This window comes from Callithrix jacchus, chromosome 1, assembly GCF_049354715.1.
Source record: "Callithrix jacchus isolate 240 chromosome 1, calJac240_pri, whole genome shotgun sequence".
NCBI classification, from domain to species: Eukaryota; Metazoa; Chordata; class Mammalia; order Primates; family Cebidae; genus Callithrix; species Callithrix jacchus.
The window spans coordinates 80,758,097-80,778,754 of NC_133502.1; the positions used below are offsets into that span (position 1 = coordinate 80,758,097).

At 38.8% G+C, this 20,658-nt stretch overlaps 2 protein-coding genes across 5 annotated transcripts in view; one reads left to right on the forward strand and one right to left on the reverse strand.

The window, feature by feature from the left end:
• CENPP (centromere protein P) overlaps positions 1–20,658 on the reverse strand; it is a 287,077-nt gene that overhangs the window by 46,522 nt on the left and 219,897 nt on the right. The window lies entirely within an intron of this gene.
• On the forward strand, positions 16,381–16,885 carry LOC108591630 (small nuclear ribonucleoprotein G). Its single transcript, XM_035301433.3, has one exon. The coding sequence runs from the start codon at positions 16,407–16,409 to the stop codon at positions 16,635–16,637; it is 231 nt and encodes a 76-aa protein (XP_035157324.1). The 5' UTR covers positions 16,381–16,406; the 3' UTR covers positions 16,638–16,885.

The window sequence follows — 20,658 nt, forward strand, 5'->3', positions numbered from 1 at the left end:
AATCTTGAGAGTTCTAGGATCTCACTCACTGCAGGTCCCTCTCTACACTACTACAGCTGATGCTTTCTGGGAAGTACCACCTCCTGGCAGGAGGCCAACCCCCACAAAAATAGAGCATTAAACCACCAAAGCTAAGGACCCTCATGGAGTCCTTTGCACCCTCCACCACCTCCACCCAAAACAGGCGCTGGTATCCATGGCTGAGAGACCCATAGATGGTTCACATCACAAGACTCTGTGCAGACAATTCCCACTACCAGCCCAGAGCCAGGTAGACTCACTGGGTGGCTAGACCCAGAAGACAATAATCACTGTAGTTTGGCTCACAGGAAGGCCCATCCATAGGAAAAAAGGGAGAGTACTCCGTTATGGGAACACCCTATGGGAGAAAAGAATCTGAACAACAGCCTTCAGCCCTAGACCTTTCCTCTGATAGAGCCTACCCCAATGAGAAGGAACCAGAAAACCAACACTGGTAATATGACAAAACAAGGCTCTTCAACACACCCCCAAAAAATCACACTAGTTTTCCAGCAATGGATTCACACCAAGAAGGAATCCCTGGTTTACCTGAAATAGAATTCAGGAGGTTAGTTTTTAAGCTAATCAGAAGGGACCAGAGAAAAGTGAAGCCCAAAGTAAAGAAATCAAAAAAAAAAAAAAAAAAAAAAAAAAAGATACAAGAAATAAAGGGAGAAATATTCAATGAAATAGATAGCTTAAAGAAAAAATAGTCAAAAATTCAGGAAACTTCAGAGACACTTTTAGAAATGCAAAATGCTCTGGAAAGTCTCAACAGTAGAAAGGAACAAGTAGAAGAAAGAAATTCAGAGCTCGAAGACAAGGTCTTTGAATTAACCCAGTCCAACAAAGACAAAGAAAAAAGAATAAGAAAATATGAACAAAGCCTCCAAGAAGTCTGGGATTATGTAAAAGGACTAAGAATAATTGGTGTTCCTGAGGAAGAAGAGAATTATAAAAGCTTGTAAAACATATTTGGGGGAATAATCAAGGAAAACATCCCCAGCCTAGCTAGAGAGCCAGACATCCAAATACAAAAAGCACAAAGAACACCTGGGAAATTCATCACAAAAAGATCTTCACCTACGCACACTGTCATCAGGTTATCCAAGGTTAAGACAAAGGAAAGAATCTTAAGAGCTATGAGACAGAAGCACCAGGTAACCTATAAAAGAAAACCTATCAGATTAACAGCAGATTTCTCAGCAGAAACCCTAAAAGCAAGAAGGGATCGGGGCCCTACTCCTGAAACAAACAATTATTGGCCAAGAATTTTGTATTCAGCAAAACTCAGCATCATATATGAAGGAAAGATATAGTTGTTTTCAAACAAACAAATGCTGAGAGAATTGGCTATTACTAAGCCACTCCTATATGAACCATTAAAAGGAGCTCTAAATCTTGAAACAAATCCTGGAAACATATCAAAACAGAATCTCTTTAAAGGATAAATCGCACAGGACCTATAAAACAAAAATACAAGCCAAAAAGCAAAAGCAAATAACAAAATAAAAAAACACCACAAAGTACTCAGGCAACAAAGAGCATGATGACTGCAAGGTGCACTTGAGCATTAGGCCATTTACACTCAATGTTAGTACTGAATTGAGTGTAAATGGCCTAATGCTCCACTTAAAATATACAGAACAGCAGAATAGATAAGAACTCACCAGCCAACTATCTGCTGCCTTCAGGAGACTCATTTAATACATAAGGACTCACATACGGGGTAGAAAAAGGCATTTCGTGCAAATGGACACCAAAAACAAGCAGGGATATCTATTCTTATATCAGACAAAACAAACTTTAAATCAACAGTGGTTAAAAGAGACAAAGAGGAACATTATATAATGGTAAAAGGCTGTGTCCAACAGGAAAATATCACAGTCCTAAATATATATGCACCTAACACTGGCACACCTAAATTTATAAAACAATTACTAACAGACTTAAGAAATGTGATGGACAGCAACACAGTAATAATGGGAGCCTTCAGTACTCCACTGCCAGTACTAGACAGGCCATCAAGACAGAGTCAACAAAGAAACAACAGATTTAAACTACATGTTGGAACAAATGGAATTAACAGATATATACAGAACATTTCATCCAACAACCACAGAATACACATTCTATTCAAGAGCACATGGAACTTTCTTCAAGATAGACCATGTGATAGGCCATAAAATGACCCCCAATAAATTTAAGAAAATTGAAATTATATGAAGCACTCTCTGAGACTACAGTGGAATAAAACTGGAAATCAACTCTAAAAGGAAACTTCAAAACTATGGAAACACATGGAAATTAAATAACCTGCTTTTGAATGAGCACTGGGTCAAAAATGAAATCAAGACAGAAATTTAAAAATTCTTCAAACTGAATGACAATAATGACACAACCTATCAAAACCTCTGGGATATGGCAAAGGCAATGCTAAGAGAAAAGTTCATAGCCCTAAATGCCTACATCAAAAAGTCTGAAAGAGCAAAAACAGACAATCTAAGGTCATACCTCAAGAAACTAGAGAAACAATAACAAACTAAACTTAAACCCAGCAGAAGAAAGAAAATAACCAAGATCTGAAGAAAGAAAATAACCAAGATCAGATTAAACAAACAAAAAAATACAAAAGATAAATGAAACAAAAAGTTGGTTATTTGAAAAAATAAATAAAATTGATAGGTCATTAGCAAGATTAACCAAGAAAAGAAGAGATAAAATCCAAATAACTTCATTAAGAAACAAAACAGGAGATATACAACCAATATCAATAAAATAGAAAAGTTCACTCAAGGTTACTATGAACACCTTAACACACATACACTAGAAAACCTAGAAGAGATGAAGAAATTCCTGGGAAAGTGCAAACTTCATAGCTTAAATCAGGAAGAACTAGATACCCTGAACAGACCAATAACAAGCAGCAAGACTGAAATGGTAATTTAAAAATTACCAACAATAACAAAAAAGTCCAAGACAAGAGGGATTCACAGCAGAATTCTACCAGACATTCAAAAGAATTTGTACCAATCCTTTTGACACCATTCCACAAGACCGAGAAAGAAGGAACCTTCCCTAACTCATCCTATGAAGCCAGCATCACCTTAATATCAAAACCAGTAAAGGACACAACCCAAAAACAAACAAAAAACATGCACAAAAAACTACAGACCAATATACTTGATGGACATAGATGCTAAAATCCTTAACAAAATACTAGTTAACCGAAGGCCAGGTGAGAGAGATATATATATAATGAAATACTATGCAGCCATAAAAAGGAATTCATTAACAGCATTTGCATTGACCTGGATGAGATTGTAGACTATTATTCTAAGTCAAATTACTCTCACTGATATGTGGGAGCTAAGCTATGATGATGCAAAGGCATAAGAATGATACAATGGACTTTGGGTACTTGGGGTGAAGACTGGGAAGGGGTGAGGGATAAAAGACTACAAATAGGGTGCAGTGTATACTGCTTGGGTGATGGGTGCACCAAAAGCTTACAAACCACCACTAAAGAACTTACTCATGTAACCAAATACCATCTGTACCCCAATAACTTATAAAAAAATAAAATAAATTAGCCAGGTGTGGTGGTTTGCACCTGTAGTCCCAGATATTTGGCAGGCTAAGGTGGGAGGATCGCTTGAGCCTGGGAGGTTGAGGCTACAGTAAGCTGTGGTTGTGCCACCACAGTCCAGCTTGGGTGACAGAATGAGATCCTGTCTCAAGAAACAAAACAAAACAAAAAGCATAACACATCATTTTGGGGAAGTATGCTATATCACAGTAAGCCTTCTACACCTAACTCCTTACTATATAACAGTACTATATATTTTTCACCCAAATTTTCTTGCCTGAAACCATGGCTTCCACTCATGGTAATTCCTGGCTTCTAATCCCAGCATCACACTTAAACCTCGACATGGGCCCTGCTTGGTCACTAGGCAAGATATCTATGTGCTCTCTTGCAGCCACCTCCCCAGGAAATGCTCTGAGTATCTGGTGGCCTGAAATTCCCTGCCCAAATAACTTTGTTTCCAAGGCTGATGCATTCCTCTTCCCTGGCTCTATCACCCTGAAGACAGACCATACTGCTAGTGCAAGCAACCCCAGGGCCAGAGGGTAGCTGCTCCTATGGAGCTAGGGAATTAGCCTAGAGGAACAGGTAGGTCATGGCATAGGGTAGAAAAGCATGGCAGGCTGTATACTGGCTCCTTTCTAAACCACCATGTTCTGGTGTAAGTGGATTCTGAGGAGTTCAGGATTCTAAATTGGAACCTGGCTTTCCAGATTGTTATGAAAAATACTTTTCAAGATAAGAATAAACAGAATTAATTTAACTGCTTGCTGCCTTGTGGTATAACTTTTACAGATTAAGAATATCATATGTGAACTTTCATCTGTACTCTTGCCTCAATCTTTACATCCCTTCACATGCATAACTAACTAGAAATACTTCCAGCCTCCTGGACTGAATATTACTACAGCAGGACAGGAAATCAAAGAAAGTCTAAATAAAAAATAACAGGTCTCAAGATAACTTGTTATACCAAATGTCGTATCTTACAGTTCATTCAATTCTCAAAAACAAAAGAAATGGAATGATTTCATTATTCCCTCTTACCAAGACTTTAGCACCGAGGATCCTCCAATGACACCATTTTTTTGAGGGGCGGGGATGGAGTCTTGTTCTGTCACCAAGGCTGGCTGGAGTGCAGTGGGGCACTCTCAACTCGCTTCAACCGTCGTCTCTCGGGTTCAAGCGATTCTCCTGCCTCAGCCTCCTGAGTAGCTGGGACTACAGGCACCTGCCACCACGCCCAATTAATTTTTTGTATTTTTAGTAGAGATGGGTTTTCACCATGTTAGCCAGGATGGTCTCGATTTCCTGACCTCATGATCTGCTGGCCTCGGCCTCCCAAAATGCTGCAATTATAGGCGTGAACCACCGCACCAAGCCCAATGATACCATGTGTTCAAATGAGTTTGTTTCCACATCTAGCGTATACACAGGGGAATCCACCAATGTCTCCTGTCTCTGATATCAAGTTGAGTACAGAGATTCAGTGTTTTAGTCCCCTGTGACTTCAAGGGAAGGCTCCAGACTCTAGTGGCCTGGAGGAACTATGGATGGAGGAACCAGACCTACAACCCAGCCTCTAACTGTACTGTCCTTTTTCCACATTGGCCATTATTACCAAGCCTGACTTCTCAACAAACTTTGCTCAGGAAGTAAGAGAAGTGCTCAGAGACAGAATGTACATCTATGTTCTCCACTGCCTAACAAAACTATTTTAGGGAGGCAGAATCAAGGAAGCACAGACCCTATCAATAAAATGACATCATCTAGTCAAGTGTCTGGGAAATTCTTTTGGCAAAATTCTCGATAGAATGTCACCTAGTTTTTTTTTGTTTTGAGACAGAGTCAGTTCTGTCATCCAGGCTGGAGTGCAGTGGCGCGATCTTGGCTCAGTGCAACCTGCGCCTCCTGGGTTCAAGAGATTCTCCTGCCTCAGCCCCCCGAATAGCTGGGATTATAGGCATGCACCACCACACCCAACTACTTTTTGTATTTTTAGTAGAGACAGGGCTTCACCACATTGGCCGGGCTAGTCTCAAATTCCTAATCTCAGGTGATCCACCTGCCTCAGCCTCCCAAACTGCTGGGATTACAGGCATGAGCCACCGCACCCAGCCTTGTCAAGTTTTTACTCAAATCATTCTCATCCTGTGGCCCTGGCACCTAATCAAGTAGCTCAGCTAGACACTTTTGATTATAAGAAAGTTTGCTCTTTTCCTACTTAAGCCCAAATCATCCTGCTTATAGTTTCTGTCCATTGATTCTAGTTCTGGTCTATGGAGCTCGACAGAACAAGTCCATAACGTGTTTTCCTATGAGTAGTCTGTTTGGTCTCTTCTCTGTCTCCCTCCACAGTTCCTTAAAACCATCCACATGAGACAAGACACCCCCCACCCCAACTACTTGGCAGTGTTATTCCCTCACAAATCAAATAGCTACATGTGAATGAGGATTTTGCTTTATCTGTGCCACCATCTATTGTTTATCATTCTATCACTACCAAATAGCTTTATTTACTGTAGCTTATTATAATCAGTGTTGATATTTGAGACAGAAAGTCCTATAACCTTGTTCTTCTTCAGAAATGCCTTGGCTTTTCTTTGGCCTTTACATTTCCCTATAGAGTTTAGAATTTGTCAAGTTCTACACACACACACACACACACACACACACAGAGAGAGAGAGAGAGAGAGAGAGAGAGAGAGAAAGTGACCTGCTAGGATTTTGATTTGAATTGCATCAACTGTAAGATCAGTGTAAGGACAAATGCTATCTTTGCAACACTGAATGTTCTACTCCCTGAGTATGGTATCTTCCAATTCCCATATTTAAGCTTTAATTTCTCTGAAAATTTTATGATTTTCTCTGAGGATATCTTGCTTATTTTCTATTACTTTTATTCTTCACTTAAAACATTTTAAATACACTTGATATTTACACCACATCTTTTCCTTAACTTCATTATCTTACTGTATAAAGACACAATTATTTTTAAATTTTTAGGCAGTATAACTTGTTTTTATTAATATATATTTCCAATCTGATAGCTGTTGCACTATATTTGTGTTGTGGAAAAGTTTTGCCCAACATCAGTGATCACATGCAGTAATAAAATGTTTTTTCCTGGCAAGTATGAAGGGACAGGCCTCTAACTAGGACTCTCATATTTCAGATATCCTTTGGTTCCATTTGCTGAGCTGAAATAATAGTTTTTGTCTTAATCCTAATGAATTTGACAGGCATCAATTTTCACATTAATTTACTGTCTGATCTTCTTTGAAGTAGAACTCCATTGAGCAGAGAGAGTACCAGCAAGAGAGCTTTCATGATACCAAAGCAGTGAAAGACCCCACAAAGCAGAACCATAGGCATGGTGGATTACACAGGAGCAAAGGAGAACCATGAACCCTCCTAGTGACACACATGCAGCAGCATTCTGGGCCTCTGGGATGCCAAAACACTATTTATTTTTATATATTAATTGTGTGTCTGTAAAACTCAAAAGATAATTTTAATAATTTATCTGAAAATTCTTTCAGATTTTTTACATACACATCCACATGATCTGGGAATAGTAACAGTTTTCCCTTTCTTCACTTCTTTTTTCCCATCAGGAAATGAAGGAAAAACTGTTTCTCCTATTTTTCTTGCTTTCCCAGCCAGGGCCTTCAATGGGCATCATTGTTTTGTTCCCAGAAAGGGAAAACTGTCAATATTTCACCATTTAAAAAATAACAGCTTTCTTGAGATATAATTTACGCACCATAAAATGCACACTTTAAAATAGGCAATTCAGTGGTTTTTAGTATATTCCTCATTAGGGCCATCACCACTAGCTATTTTTAGAATATTTTAGTCAATCCATAAAGAAACCCTGTACCAATTAACAGTCATTTCCTATCCTCTTACACACTTCACTTCAGGAAACCATTAATTTACTTTCTCTCTCTATGGATTTGTCTACTTTGGACATTTCATATGAATGAAATCATTCAATATGTGGTCTTTTGAGACTGACTTCTTTCACTGCATATGTTTTTGAGGTTCATCCATGTGACACATTCAGCATGTGTCACTATGACGGTCCTTTTTATTACTAAATAATATTCCCTTGTATGAATATGCAGCATTTTGATTATTCATTCATCAGTTCATAAACATTTAGGTTGTTTCTAAATGTGCACATATATATGTTTTCCCTTCTCTTGGAGATACAGCTAGTAGTTGAAGAATGTTGTTTTTTTTAGATAATCTGTCAGACTAAAGACATGCCCTTCTATTCCTGGTATGGTAAACAGTTGCTTTCTTTTTTTTTTGAGACGGAGTTTCGCTGTTGTTACCCAGGCTGGAGTGCAATGGCGCGATCTCGGCTCACCGCAACCTCCGCCTCCTGGGTTCAGGCAATTCTCCTGCCTCAGCCTCCTGAGTAGCTGGGATTACAGGCATGCGCCACCGTGCCCAGCTAATTTTTTGTATTTTTAGTAGAGACGGGGTTTCACCTTGTTGACCAGGATGGTCTGGATCTCTTGACCTCGTGATCCACCCGCCTCGGCCTCCCAAAGTGCTGGGATTACAGGCTTGAGCCATCGCGCCCGGCCCTGCTTTCTTTCTTTATTCTTTTTAAAACACTAATGGATGTTGAATTTTATCAAACTTTTTTTTTTGCAACTGTTAAGATGATCACAAAGTATTTTGACTTTTACCCTTAAATTAAGCCACGAGTTCTTGAATAAACCCAGTTTAGTCATGATATATATTATTTATAAATTGCTGGATTTGGTCTGCTAATATCTACATATTTTAAAATCTATGTTCATTAGAGAGACTGACCTGCAAAATTCTCCTTTCTTGTAATGTCCCCATCAGTTTGCAGTTAGTTATGCTGTCTTAAAAAACTGGTAGAATTCACTTGTGAAGAATACAGAGACCTGTGGTATTTTTTGTGGGAAGGTTTGAAATTATGGATTCAATGTCCTCAATAGTTATAGAGAATTTAGATTTTCTGACTCTTCTTGTGACAATTTTGTTAAGTTGTATTTTTTTTTCTAGCAATTATTCATGTAATCTAAATATATCAATTTACTGGCATAAAATTTTTCAGAATATGTTCTTACTTTCTTTTAAATGGTTTAAGAATTTGTAGTGATAGCAATTTTTCTAGTCCTCACATTGGTGAGCCATGCTTCCTCCCTTTTTTCTTGCATCAGTCTTGCTACAGCTTTTATTAGTTTTGTATTTTAAAAAACAACTTTGGAATGCAGAAAATGTATTTGACAAAATTCAACACCCTTTCATGATTAAAAAAAAAAACACCTCAACAAATTAACTATAGAAAGAATGTACCTCTACATAACAAAGGCCATTTATTTATTTTTTTGAGACGAAAGTCTCACTCTGTTCCCCAGGCAATGATCTTGGTTTGTTCTCAGCTCACTGCAACCTCTGTCTCCAAGGTTCAAGCGACATTCGTGCCTCGGCCTCCTGAATAGCTGGGATGATAGGCATGTGCCACCATGCCCAGCTAATTTTTATATTTTTAGTAGAGATGGGGTTCTGTCATGTTAGTCACAGTAGCCTTGAACTCTTGACCTCAAGTGATCCACCTGCCTCAGCCTCTCAAAGTTCAGGGATTACAGGTGTCAGCCACTGTGCCCAGCCTAACAAAGGTCATTTAAGACAAGCTCACAGTTATCATCATCCTTAATGAGGAAAAGCTTTTCGCTTTTCATCTAAGATCAGGAATAAGACAACAATGCTGACTCGTGCAACTTCTGTTCAATATAAAAGTGGAAGTTCTAGCCAGAGCAATTAGGTAGGAGAAAGAAAGAAAAAATACCCAAAATGGAAGGGATAAAGTTAAATTTTTTCTGTTTGCAGATGACATCACCTTATATAGAGAAAATTCTAACCACTCCACCAAACTGTTAGAACTGGTAAACAAATTCAAGTTTGCAAGGTACAAAATCAACATACAAAAATCAGTAGCTTTTCTATATGCTAACTAAAAATCGAGAAAATTTATGATAGGTACATAATAACAAAATACTTGGGAATAAATATTATCAAAAAGGTGATAGATCTCTACACTGAAAGTTATATAAATCACTGATGAAAGAAACTGAAGACATAAGTAAATAAAAATATATACCTTGTTCATGTATTAGAAGCATTAATATTGTTAGAATGACTATTCTACCCAAAGCATTCTACAGATTTTTTGTAATTCCTATCAAAATTTCAATGACATTTTTCTTCCAGTGAAATTCTTAACAGAAACAGAAAAATAAACATAAAATTCATAAGGAGTCACAAAAAACCCTGAATAGCCAATGCAATCTCTCTTTTTTCTTGTTTTTTTTTCTGCTCACCTTCAACTGTCTTGATCAAGTTATATTATTTTAGCTTTTTTATTGTTGCTCTGTTTGCTTACTCTGTGTCTGGTTGTTTTTTTTTTTGAGACAGGGTTTCACTTGTCACCCAGGCTGGGGTGCAGTGGTGAGATCTAGGCTCACTGCAACCTCCACCTCCCAGATTCAAGTGATCCTCCCACCTCACCTCCCAAGGCTGAGACTAAAGGTGTGTGCCACCACACCCAGTTAATTTTTGCATTTTTAAAATAAAGATGGGGTTTCACCATGTTGGCCTGGCTGGCTTTAAACTCCTGACCTCAAGTGATCCACCTGCCTTGGCCTCCCAAAGTGCCTGGATTACAGGTGTGAGCCACTGTGCCAGCACCAATGCCATCTTGATTAAACAAAATGAAGTTGGAGGCATTATACCACCTGACATCAAAAGATACTACAAAGCTATAGTAACCAAAACAGCATAGTACTAGCATAAAAACAGACACCAATGGAACAGACTAGACAGCCAAGAAACAAATCCATGCATTTACAGCGAATCGGTTTTTGACAAAGGTGCTAAGAGACACAATGGGGAAAGGACAGTTTCTTTAATAAATGGTGGTGAGAAAACTGGATATGCACATATAAAACAATGAAGTTAGATCCTTATCTGACACCATAAACAAAAATAAACTCAAAATAGATTAATGAATTAAATATAAGATCTATAAATAATAAAACTACTAGAAGAAAATATAGGGGAAATGCTCCATGGTATTGGATTAGGAAATTATTTTTTGAGTATAATCCCAAAAGCACAGCTAACAAAAGCATTTAAAAATAGAAAAATGGGATTACATCAAATTAAGAAACAACTACACAACAAAGGAAACAATCAACAGAGTTAAGGGACAACCTATGAGATGGGAGAAAATATTTGCAAACTATATATCTGATAAGGAGATAATATCCAAAATATATAAGAAACTCAACTCAATAGCAATGAAACAACCCAATCAAAAAATTGGCAAAAGACCTGAGAATACATCTTCCTTTTTGAAAGGGAGATGTACATGAAAAAATGCTCAATATAACTAATCTTCAGGAAAATGAAAATGAAAACCACAATAAGGTATTACCTTATAACTGTTAAAATGAGTATTATCAAAAAGACAAAAAATAATAGGTGTTAGTGAGGATGTGGAGAAGAGAACCTCTGTACACTGTTGGTGAGAATGTAAATAGTACAGATATTATAGAAAACTGTATGGAGAGTTCTCAAAAATTAAAAAAATAGAACTACCAGATGATCTAGTAATTCCACTAATCCCAAAGGAAATACAATCAGAGCCTCGGTGCAGTGGCTCACGCCTGTAATCCCAGCACTTTGGGAGGCCAGGTGGGTGGATTATGAGGTCAGGAGTTTGAGACCAGTCTGGCCAAGATGGTGAAACCCAGTCTTTACTATAAATACAAAAATTAGCCGGGCATGGTGGGTGTCTGTAGTCCCAGCTACTTGGGAGGCTGAGGCAGGAGAATTGCTTGAACCCAGGAGACAGAGGTTGTAGTGAGCCAAGATTGTGCCACTGCACTCTAGCCTGAACAACAGAGCAAGATTCCATTTCCAAAAAAAAAAAAAGGAAATAAAATCACTACATTGAAGAGACAACTGAACTCTCATGTTTACTGCAGCATTATTCACAAGAGCCAGGATATGGAATCAACCTAAGTGTCCATCAGCAAATGAATAAAGAAAATGTATATATAAAAGGAAGCAAATTCTGTTATTTTTGACAACATGGATGAACCTGAAGGATATTATGTTAAGTGAAATAAGCCAGGCACAGAAAGACAAATACTGCATGATTTCACTTATATATGGAATCTTAAAAATATCTGACTCAAATTAGCCAGGCATGGTGGCTGGCACCTGTAATCCCAGCTACTCAGAAGGCTGAGGCAGGAAAATTCCTTAAACCTGGGAGGCAGAGGTTGCACTGAGCCAAGATGGCCCCATTGTTCTGCAGCCTGGGTGACAGAGTGAGACTCTGTCTGAAAAAAAAAAAAAAAAATCTGACTCAGAAACAGAGTAGAATAGTGGTTACCAGAGGCTAGGGACTGGAGGAATGGGGAGATATTAGTCAAAGGGTACAATGTTTTAGACAGGAGGAATAAATGATAAGTATTTAAGATGATAATTTTTTCTTAAGATGGAGTCTTGCTCTGTCACCCAGGCTGGAGTGCAGTGGCATAATCTTGGCTCACTGCAACCTCCACCTCCTGGGTTCAAGCAAGTTTTCTGCCTCAGCCTCCTGAGTAGCTGGGACTACAGGCACCTGCCACCATGCCTGGCTAATTTTTGTATTTTTAGTAGAGATGGGGGTTTCACCATATTGGCAGGTTGGTCTTGAATTCCTGACCTCAGGAGTGCACCTTGGACTCCCAAAGTGCTGAAATTACAGGCGTATGCCACTGCTCCTAGCCAATAAATTTTTTAAAAAAGAAAAAATCTGGCTGGGTGCAGTGGCTCATGCCTTTAATCTCACCACTTTGGGAGGTGGGTGCGAGCGGATCAACTGAGGTTGGGAGTTTGAGACCAGCCTGACGAACATGGAGAAACTCTCTACTAGAAATACAAAATTAGCCGGGCATGGTGGCATGCCAGTAATCCCAGCTACTAGGGAGGTTGAGGCAGGAGAATTGCTTGAACCCAGGAGGTGGAGGTTGTGGTGAACCAAGATCGTGCCATTGCACTCCAGCCTGGGCAAGAAGAGCAAAACTCCATCTCTTAAAAAAGAAAGAAAGAAAGAAAAAATCCCCAACTTTTGGCTTTCTCAATCTTTTCTCCTTCATGTGTTTTTTATTTATTGATATTTTTCCTCTTTAATATTTTTAGCAAACACTTGCGGGGCAAAAGGCTGCTCACAGTTATCTTCGGATCTAGGCCCAGCAATCCCTCAGTACCTTCTCAATTCATTAATGACTTTAAGATGTTATTATATGCGATCTCATTTCTTTTTTTTGAGACTGAGTTTCACTCTTGTTGCCCAGGCTGGAGTGCAATGGCACAATTTCGGCTCACCACAACCTCCGCCTCCAGGGTTCAAGTGATTCTCCTGCCTCAGCCTCCTGAGTAGGTGGAATTACAGGCATGCGCCACCATGCCTGGCTAATTTTGTATTTTTAGTAGAGACAGGGTTTCTCCATGTTGGTCAGGCTGGTCTCAAAACTCCCGACCTCAAGTGATTCACTTGCCTTGGCCTCCCAAGATCTCATCTCTTAATTACTTCAATAAGAAGGTTGGTGCCAATCTATCAGTATTGGATATAAAAAATTGAAATTTTAACTGTGTACTTTAAAAATTTATGCCACTTACATGTTATTGCCCATTCAAAAATGTGAAAACTATTTAAAAAATAAAGTCCAAGAGAGTTTCAAGATGGCCATCTAGCAGCAGCTCACAGTTTCAGCTCCCAGTGAAGGTGCAGGGACTGAGTGGACACCAGACTTCCAGATGAATTTTTATTGCTTATGGACCAGGAGATTCCCAGCAGAGGAATCCCACAGGTCACCAGCGCAACTCTTCTGGCTGGCGCGGCTGTTTTGCCAGCATCCCGGCGTGGGGGTTCTCAATGTGGAGTATGAGGGACTGGATGCCCTTTTAGTTAGCGTTTGGAGCTCGGAGAAGGCAGAATCACCCATTCAGCTGATTGGGAGGGGGACTGAAGCTGGGAGCCAGACCAGGAGATTCCCTGGCAGAAAAGCGCCATGAATCTCAGCACCGCTGTTTCAGCCGGTGCAGTCGCCACAAGGGAAATTGCATGGTGACTGGGGCACCTGGAAGAGAACTGACCGTTCACTTAGGAAAAGAAAAAAAGGGGGCTCCGAGGTGGGTAGCCAGGTGATCAGGTTTGGCTGGTCCCACCCCCACAAAAAAACAGCAATTGGAAAATCTGACGGTTGAGAGTTTCACAGCAAGCACAGCTGAACCTGGGAAGGTCCAGCTCTGTGGGGGAGGGACATCCGCCAAAGGAAAACAAAGAAACAGAAATAACATCACCACCAACAATCTGGATGTCCACTCAGAGACCCAATCTGAAAGTCAGCAATTACAAAGATGACAGGTGGATAAAACCAGAAACATGGGAAGAAACTAGCACAAAACGGCTGAAAACATCTGAAATCAGAATGCCTCTCCTCCTCAGGGAATCGTAGCTCCTCATCAGCAAGGGAACAAGGCCTGATGGAGAACGAGTGTGATCAATTGTCAGGATCAGGCTTCAGAAGGTGGATAATAAGAAACTTCAGTGAGCTAAAAGAATACGTTCTAACCCAATGCAAAGAAACTAAGAACCTTGAAAAAAGGTTTGACGAAATGCTAACAAGAATAGACAATTTAGAGAGGAATATAAGTGAATTAATGGAGCTGAAAAACAACACAAGAACTTCGTGAAGTATGCAGACGTTTTAACAGTTGAATTGATCAAGCAGAAGAAAGGATATCAGAGGTCGAAGACCAACTCAATGAAATAAAACAAGAAGACAAGATTAGTGAAAAAAGGATAAAAAGGAATGAGCAAAGTCTCCAAGAAATATGGGACTATGTGAAAAGACCTAATCTACATTTGGTAGGTGTACGTGAATGTCATGAAGAGAATGAATCCAAGCTGGAAAATACTTTTCAGGATATCATTCAGGAAAACTTTCCCAACCTAGCTAGGCATGACAATATTCAACTCCAGGTAACAAAGAGAATACCACAAAGATATTCCTCAAGAAGAGCAACCCCAAGGCACATAATCGTCAGATTCACCAGGATTGAAATGAAGGAGAAAATGCTAAGGGCAGCCAGAGAGAAAGGTCAGGTTACCCACAAAGGGAAGCCTATCAAACTCATGGCAGATCTCTCAGCAAAACCCTACAAGCCAGAAGAGAGTGGGGGCCAATATTAAACATCCTTAAAGAAAAGAACTTTCAACCCAGAATTTCATATTCAGCCAAACTAAGCTTCACAAGCGAAGGAAAAATAAAATCTTTTGTGAACAAGCAAGTACTTAGAGATTTTGTCACCAGGCCTGCTTTACAAGAGCTTCTGAAAGAAGCACTACACAGAAAAAAACAACCAGTATCAGCCTTTCCAAAAATATACCAAAAAGTAAAGAGCATGAACATATTGAAGAATTTACATCAACTAATGGGCAAAACAGCCAGCTAGAACCAAATGGCAGTATTAAATTCATATATATTATTATTAATCCTAAATTTAAATAGAAAATCCCCCAATCAAAAGACACAGACAAGCAGATTGGATGGAAAGTCAAAACCCATTGGTATGCTGCATCCAGACCCATCTCACATGCAAGGATACACAAACACTCAAAACAAAGGGATGAAGGAAGATTTACCAACCAAATGGAGAGCAAAAATAAATAAACAAATAAATAAATAAATAAGCAGGAGTTTCAATTCTCACCTCTGATAAAATAGACTTTAAAGCAACAAATATCAAAAGAGGCAAAGAAGGACATTACATAATGGTAAAAGAATCGATGCAACAAGAAGAGCTAACGATCTGAAATATATACACACCCAATACAGGAGCACCCAGTTACTTAAGAGAAGTTCTTAATGACTTATAAAGAGACTTAGACTCCCACACAATAATAGTGGGAGACTTTAATGACATCACATTGTCAATATTAGACAGATCAATGAGACAGAAAACTAACAAGGATATCCAGGACTTGAACTCAGACCCGGAACAAGTAAACTTAATAAACATTTATAGAACTCTCCACCCCGAATACACAAAACATACATTCTTATCAGTACCACATCATACCTACTCTAAAAGTGACTACATAATTGGAAATAAATCACTCCTCAGTAATTGCATAACATTTCACAGGTTTAAATGAAATATTGGTTGGGTGCTTGTTTGTTATTTTCCTCCCTTATTTCTTCCTGTCTCCATTGTTAAGCACAATTATTGGCATAAAAGAGGTTTTCAATACCCATTTATAGACTGCGTTCTAGCCTGGGCAATAAAGCAACACTCCCATTCTCTCTCCCTCCTCTTTCTTTCTCTCTTTCATTCTTTTTTTTTTTTTTAATAAAGTGGAAATGGGCAAATTATATTTCTGGTGAGAGTATACGTTACTTACTACAATCTTTTTGGAAAGCAACCTGGAAATGTGTACCCAAACTCAAAAAGCCCATTCTATTTGAGGAGGGAAAGGGGAACCAAATGAGCATCAATAGGGGAATGATTGAATGAGTTGTGGCATACTTATACATCATTATTCCACTTAAACGCAAATATTCCATGGGGAAAATGACTTCAGCTAAAGTAAATGAAGCAACTGTCACAACTTAGTTTAAAAGGCATTTGAATAATGGGCCAAGAAAGAGAGTGTCGAAGGCCTCTGTGTGCCCGCGGAGTAGACATCATGAGCAAAGCTCACCCTCCCGAGTTGAAAAAATTTATGGACAAGAAGTTATCATTGAAATTAAATGGTGGCAGACATGTCCAAGGAATATTGCGGGGATTTGATCCCTTTATGAATCTTGTGATAGATGAATGTGTGGAGATGGCGACTAGTGGACAACAGAACAATATTGGAATGGTGGTAATACGAGGAAATAGTATCATCATGTTAGAAGCCTTGGAACGAGTATAATGGCTGTTCAGCGGAGAAACCCACGTCCTCTCTCCATAGGGCCTGTTTTACTATGATGTAAAAATTAGGTCATGTACATTTTCCTATTAGACTTTTTGTTAAATAAACTTTTGTAACAGTCAGAAATGTTTCTCAGATGTTCTGAATATAGAATATTTGCTCTCATTCCATTTTTTCTGACATGAATTTTCCTGGTTGACACTGATTTAAAAGGGTTTTATGCATTAAAGTAGATGAATGTTGTTAAATGTGAAAAAAAAAAAAAAAAAAAAAAAAAAGAGAGTGTCAGTCCTGGAACAAACTGAAGCAAGGTAAGACTAATTTCTGAGTATGGCCCCAATTAAAATTTCCAAAATTTAGCTTTATTTGGGTATTAATATCTACAAAGTTGTCATATGGTAAGCAATTGGATCCTTAAAAGAAAAAACAATTTACTGGTACTCTAGACCATCAGGGAAAATACTGAAAAGGTGACTTTATTTAAAACAAATGTCACCTGAAAGAAACATACTAGAGTCTAAATCTTCATAGGCAGATGACCTGTGGCATGGGTAATGCTCACTCTGCTCATGTTGTTTGGTGACCAGTACCACATTCCTGCAGAGTGTTGTCAGAGCCAAGTTTCAGGACATACTCATGTCTGCAGTAATAAAGGGGGTAGGATAAACCATAATACCAGCATTTTCCATGTGTTAGTGCGGTTAAAATAGTTTCTGCAAAAGGACTCATGTAACAGTCCATTAAACAACAAAATTTTAGAGCAGGAACCTCAGAAATTATAAAATTTGGTTTTCTGCAACCATGTTAATCTCCTTATGGTAATTACTGGTATTCCTTAGTGTTGTTACTTTGAGAGTTACTTCTTTTTTTGATTGTATTCTTTTTAAAAGTTATTATTTTCTGATGTGATTATATAAAGCTCAAAACACTATAAAAATATAAAACTACATAGTAAAAGTCTTCCCATAATTGTTAATATTTTGTTGTTTATTCCTTCCAATTTGTTCTGTAGTAAAATGCTAAATTACATACCTCAAAAGAAGGTAATATCATAATACATATAGTTTTGAAAATCTCTTTATTCCTGGTGTAGTGTGGACAACTATGCAGAGTGGTATTAATGGAGTTAACTTCTGTTTCTCCAAATAGCTTTATGGTCAGTCTACATTGTACTCTATCAATACACAACTGGGTTAATACTTTTTTTTAATCTATGGTTACAATTCTTCAGAGTATTTCCTTGAAGGCATACTTTTGTATAGAAAGAGGTGTTTCTACAATGGGTTCCTAAAAGTGAAATGCTGGGACAGACAGTATAGCTACTGTTCAGCTGTCCTCAAGGAATAAGAGAGCTTCTGTTTTCCCTACACACTGGCCAACACAGCATATCATCAACACTATCCCCCCATAAAACCAGTGTATGTATTTCAAATCAGGCCATGATTTTTGATTAGTAGTGGTCTTCAAGCTTGACTGAGCACTGACATTATTATTTGGGCAATTTTTCTACCCCCAAAGTTTTGTCATCAACATTTCACTATGATAATGAAAAAATAACCTTCCTGTTTTGATTTATTTTTCTTATTACTGAGGTTGAGAAATTACTTTCTTCTGTTTATCAACCACTGACATTTCCTCTTCTCTACACTGACTCTTTAATGGTATTTGTCCATTGGTGTACTCATTTTTTTCTTATCTGTAATGATCCTTTGAGAAAAATTAATTTCTTTCAGAATTTTAGAGACATTTATCCATTATATTCTTGTTTCTACATTTGCTGTCAACAGTCTGAAGTCATTTTAATCCAGATCCGCTCATTTATTTTTGTCTCTGCAAGTATACAGGATCTTCTCTTTGTTCCCAGTATTCTTTTTTTTTTTTTTTTTTTTAAAGACGGGGTTTCACCATGTTGGTCAGGCTGGTCTTGAACTCCCAACCTCAGGTGATCCACCTGCTTTGGCCTCCAAAGGGCTTGGATTACAGGCATGAGCCACCACGCCCGGCCCCAGTATTCTTACTTTTCCAAATTAAGTGCCTTGATATCAGTCTAATTTCAGCCCTTTCGTGTTGAAAATCCATGTTCTGTTTTCCATCTACCTCTTTGCCTTTTAGCCTTATTTTTTTAGAAGACTTCCTTAATTTTATTTCTTAATATGATTGGTGAGTTTCTTTCGCTTATTATAGTTTTTATTCTCCAAAGTTCTTTTCTTTTCTGATGTGCATATGCGTTTTGGAGGGGAGGGTTTCCTAATTTTAATGTTAGAATCTTCCCATATGTTTGTTGATCCTGAGCTATTTGCTCATAATTAAGAATATGCGATTTGGCTGGGTACAGAGGCTTATGCCTGTAATCCCAGCACTTTGGGAGGCTGAAATGGGCAGATCACCTGAGGTCAGGAATTCGAAACTAGCCTGGTCAACATTGTGAAACCCCATCTCTGGTAACAATACAAAAAGTAGCTGGGTATGGTGGTGCATGCTTATAATCCCGGCTATTCAGGAGACTGAAGCGCAAGAATCATTTGAACTCGGGGAGGTGGAAGTTGCAGTGAGCTGAGATTGAGCCACTGCACTCCAGCATGGGCGACAGATCAAGATTCTGTCTCAGAAAAAAAAGAAAAGAAAATGGGATTAAAACATTGACTAAAAGCTCTGAACATAAGGGTGGAGATTCTCAAGTTTGTGCTTGTAGCTGGGTTACATTATCAGCTAGTTTGGATTCTACCGTGGCTCCACCCACCTCATTGTCCAGCTACTCTAGGCCAAGTGGACAAACAGGTTCTAACGTGTTTTGTTAATATTAGATATTTAGAATCATGGAAACAATGGTAGGATTGGGGTCATCTTCCCTACTACTTTTGCATGCTTTCCCAACCAAACTTACTGTTCCCAGGATCTGTGACTTCCAAACTTGGAACAACCAAAGGGCTATTGTCTCCCACATGTTTTCAGCTGTGGTGTCTTCCTTCAGAAGGAGCCAGTGATTTGTCTGATTAGTGGGTGCAAGACCCAGAAGACTGCCCAAGGGGGTAACAGTTTCACGTAGTGGAATGTGGTGTGTTTTATTTTTGGTTTTTCAAACACACACATTTATGAGTTTTTGTTTACAAACATAAACCCCTTGTCTCTTGGCTCTTTGTTTCTCTGAAATTCCTTGAATCTTCTCTTCTTTTCTCCCCCAGCCTTTTCTTTGAGACAGAGTCTTGCTCTGTTGTCCAGACTGGAGTGCAATAGTGTGATCTCGGCTCACTGCAATCTCCAACTCCTGGGTTGAAGTGATTCTCCTACCTCAGCCTCCTGATGAACTGGGACTATAGGCATGCACCACTATGATCAGCTAATTTTTGTATTTTTAGTAGAGATGGCCATGTTGGCCAGGCTGGTCTTAAATTCCTGACCTCAGGTGATCCACCTATCTCAGCATCCCAAATGCTGGGATTTCTGGTGTGAGACACTGTGCCTGGCCAGTTTTACATTTTTAAAAATAAATATCATTTCCTTTATTTTTAGGAAGTTGAGTGGCTCATATATTTAGTCCCTTATCTTGATTCAGTCTATCTAGGTCATTTTACAAAATCCTGATTCAATCTAGCCAGGTCATTTAAACAAATATTTAGCTCCTGTTTGCCAAATAATTTAAACCCCTGAAATAAGGCCATAAGAATTTAAGGCCGAATGTGTAATCCCAGTGCTTTGGGAGACCGAGGTGGGTGGATCACCTTAAGTCAAGAGTTTGAGATCAGCCTGGTCAACATGGTGAAATCTCATCTCTACTAAAAAGAAAAAAAAAATACAAAAATTAGTCTGGCGTGGTGGCAAGCCCCTATAATCCCAGCTAGCTGGGAGGCTAAGGCAGGAGAATCACTTGAAACAAGCAGGCCCCTGTAATCCCAGCTAGTCTGGAGGCTGAGGCAGGAGAATCACTTGAAACAAGGAGATAAAGTGAGCCAAGATCGCCCTATTGCACTCCAGCCTGGGAAACAGCAAAAACTCTGTCTCAAAAAAAAAAAAGAATTTGAAA

Coding starts and splice junctions, on each gene's coding strand:
- LOC108591630 (XM_035301433.3), top strand. CDS start 16,407: ATGAGCAAAGCTCACCCTCCCGAGTTGAAAAAATTTATGGACAAGAAG.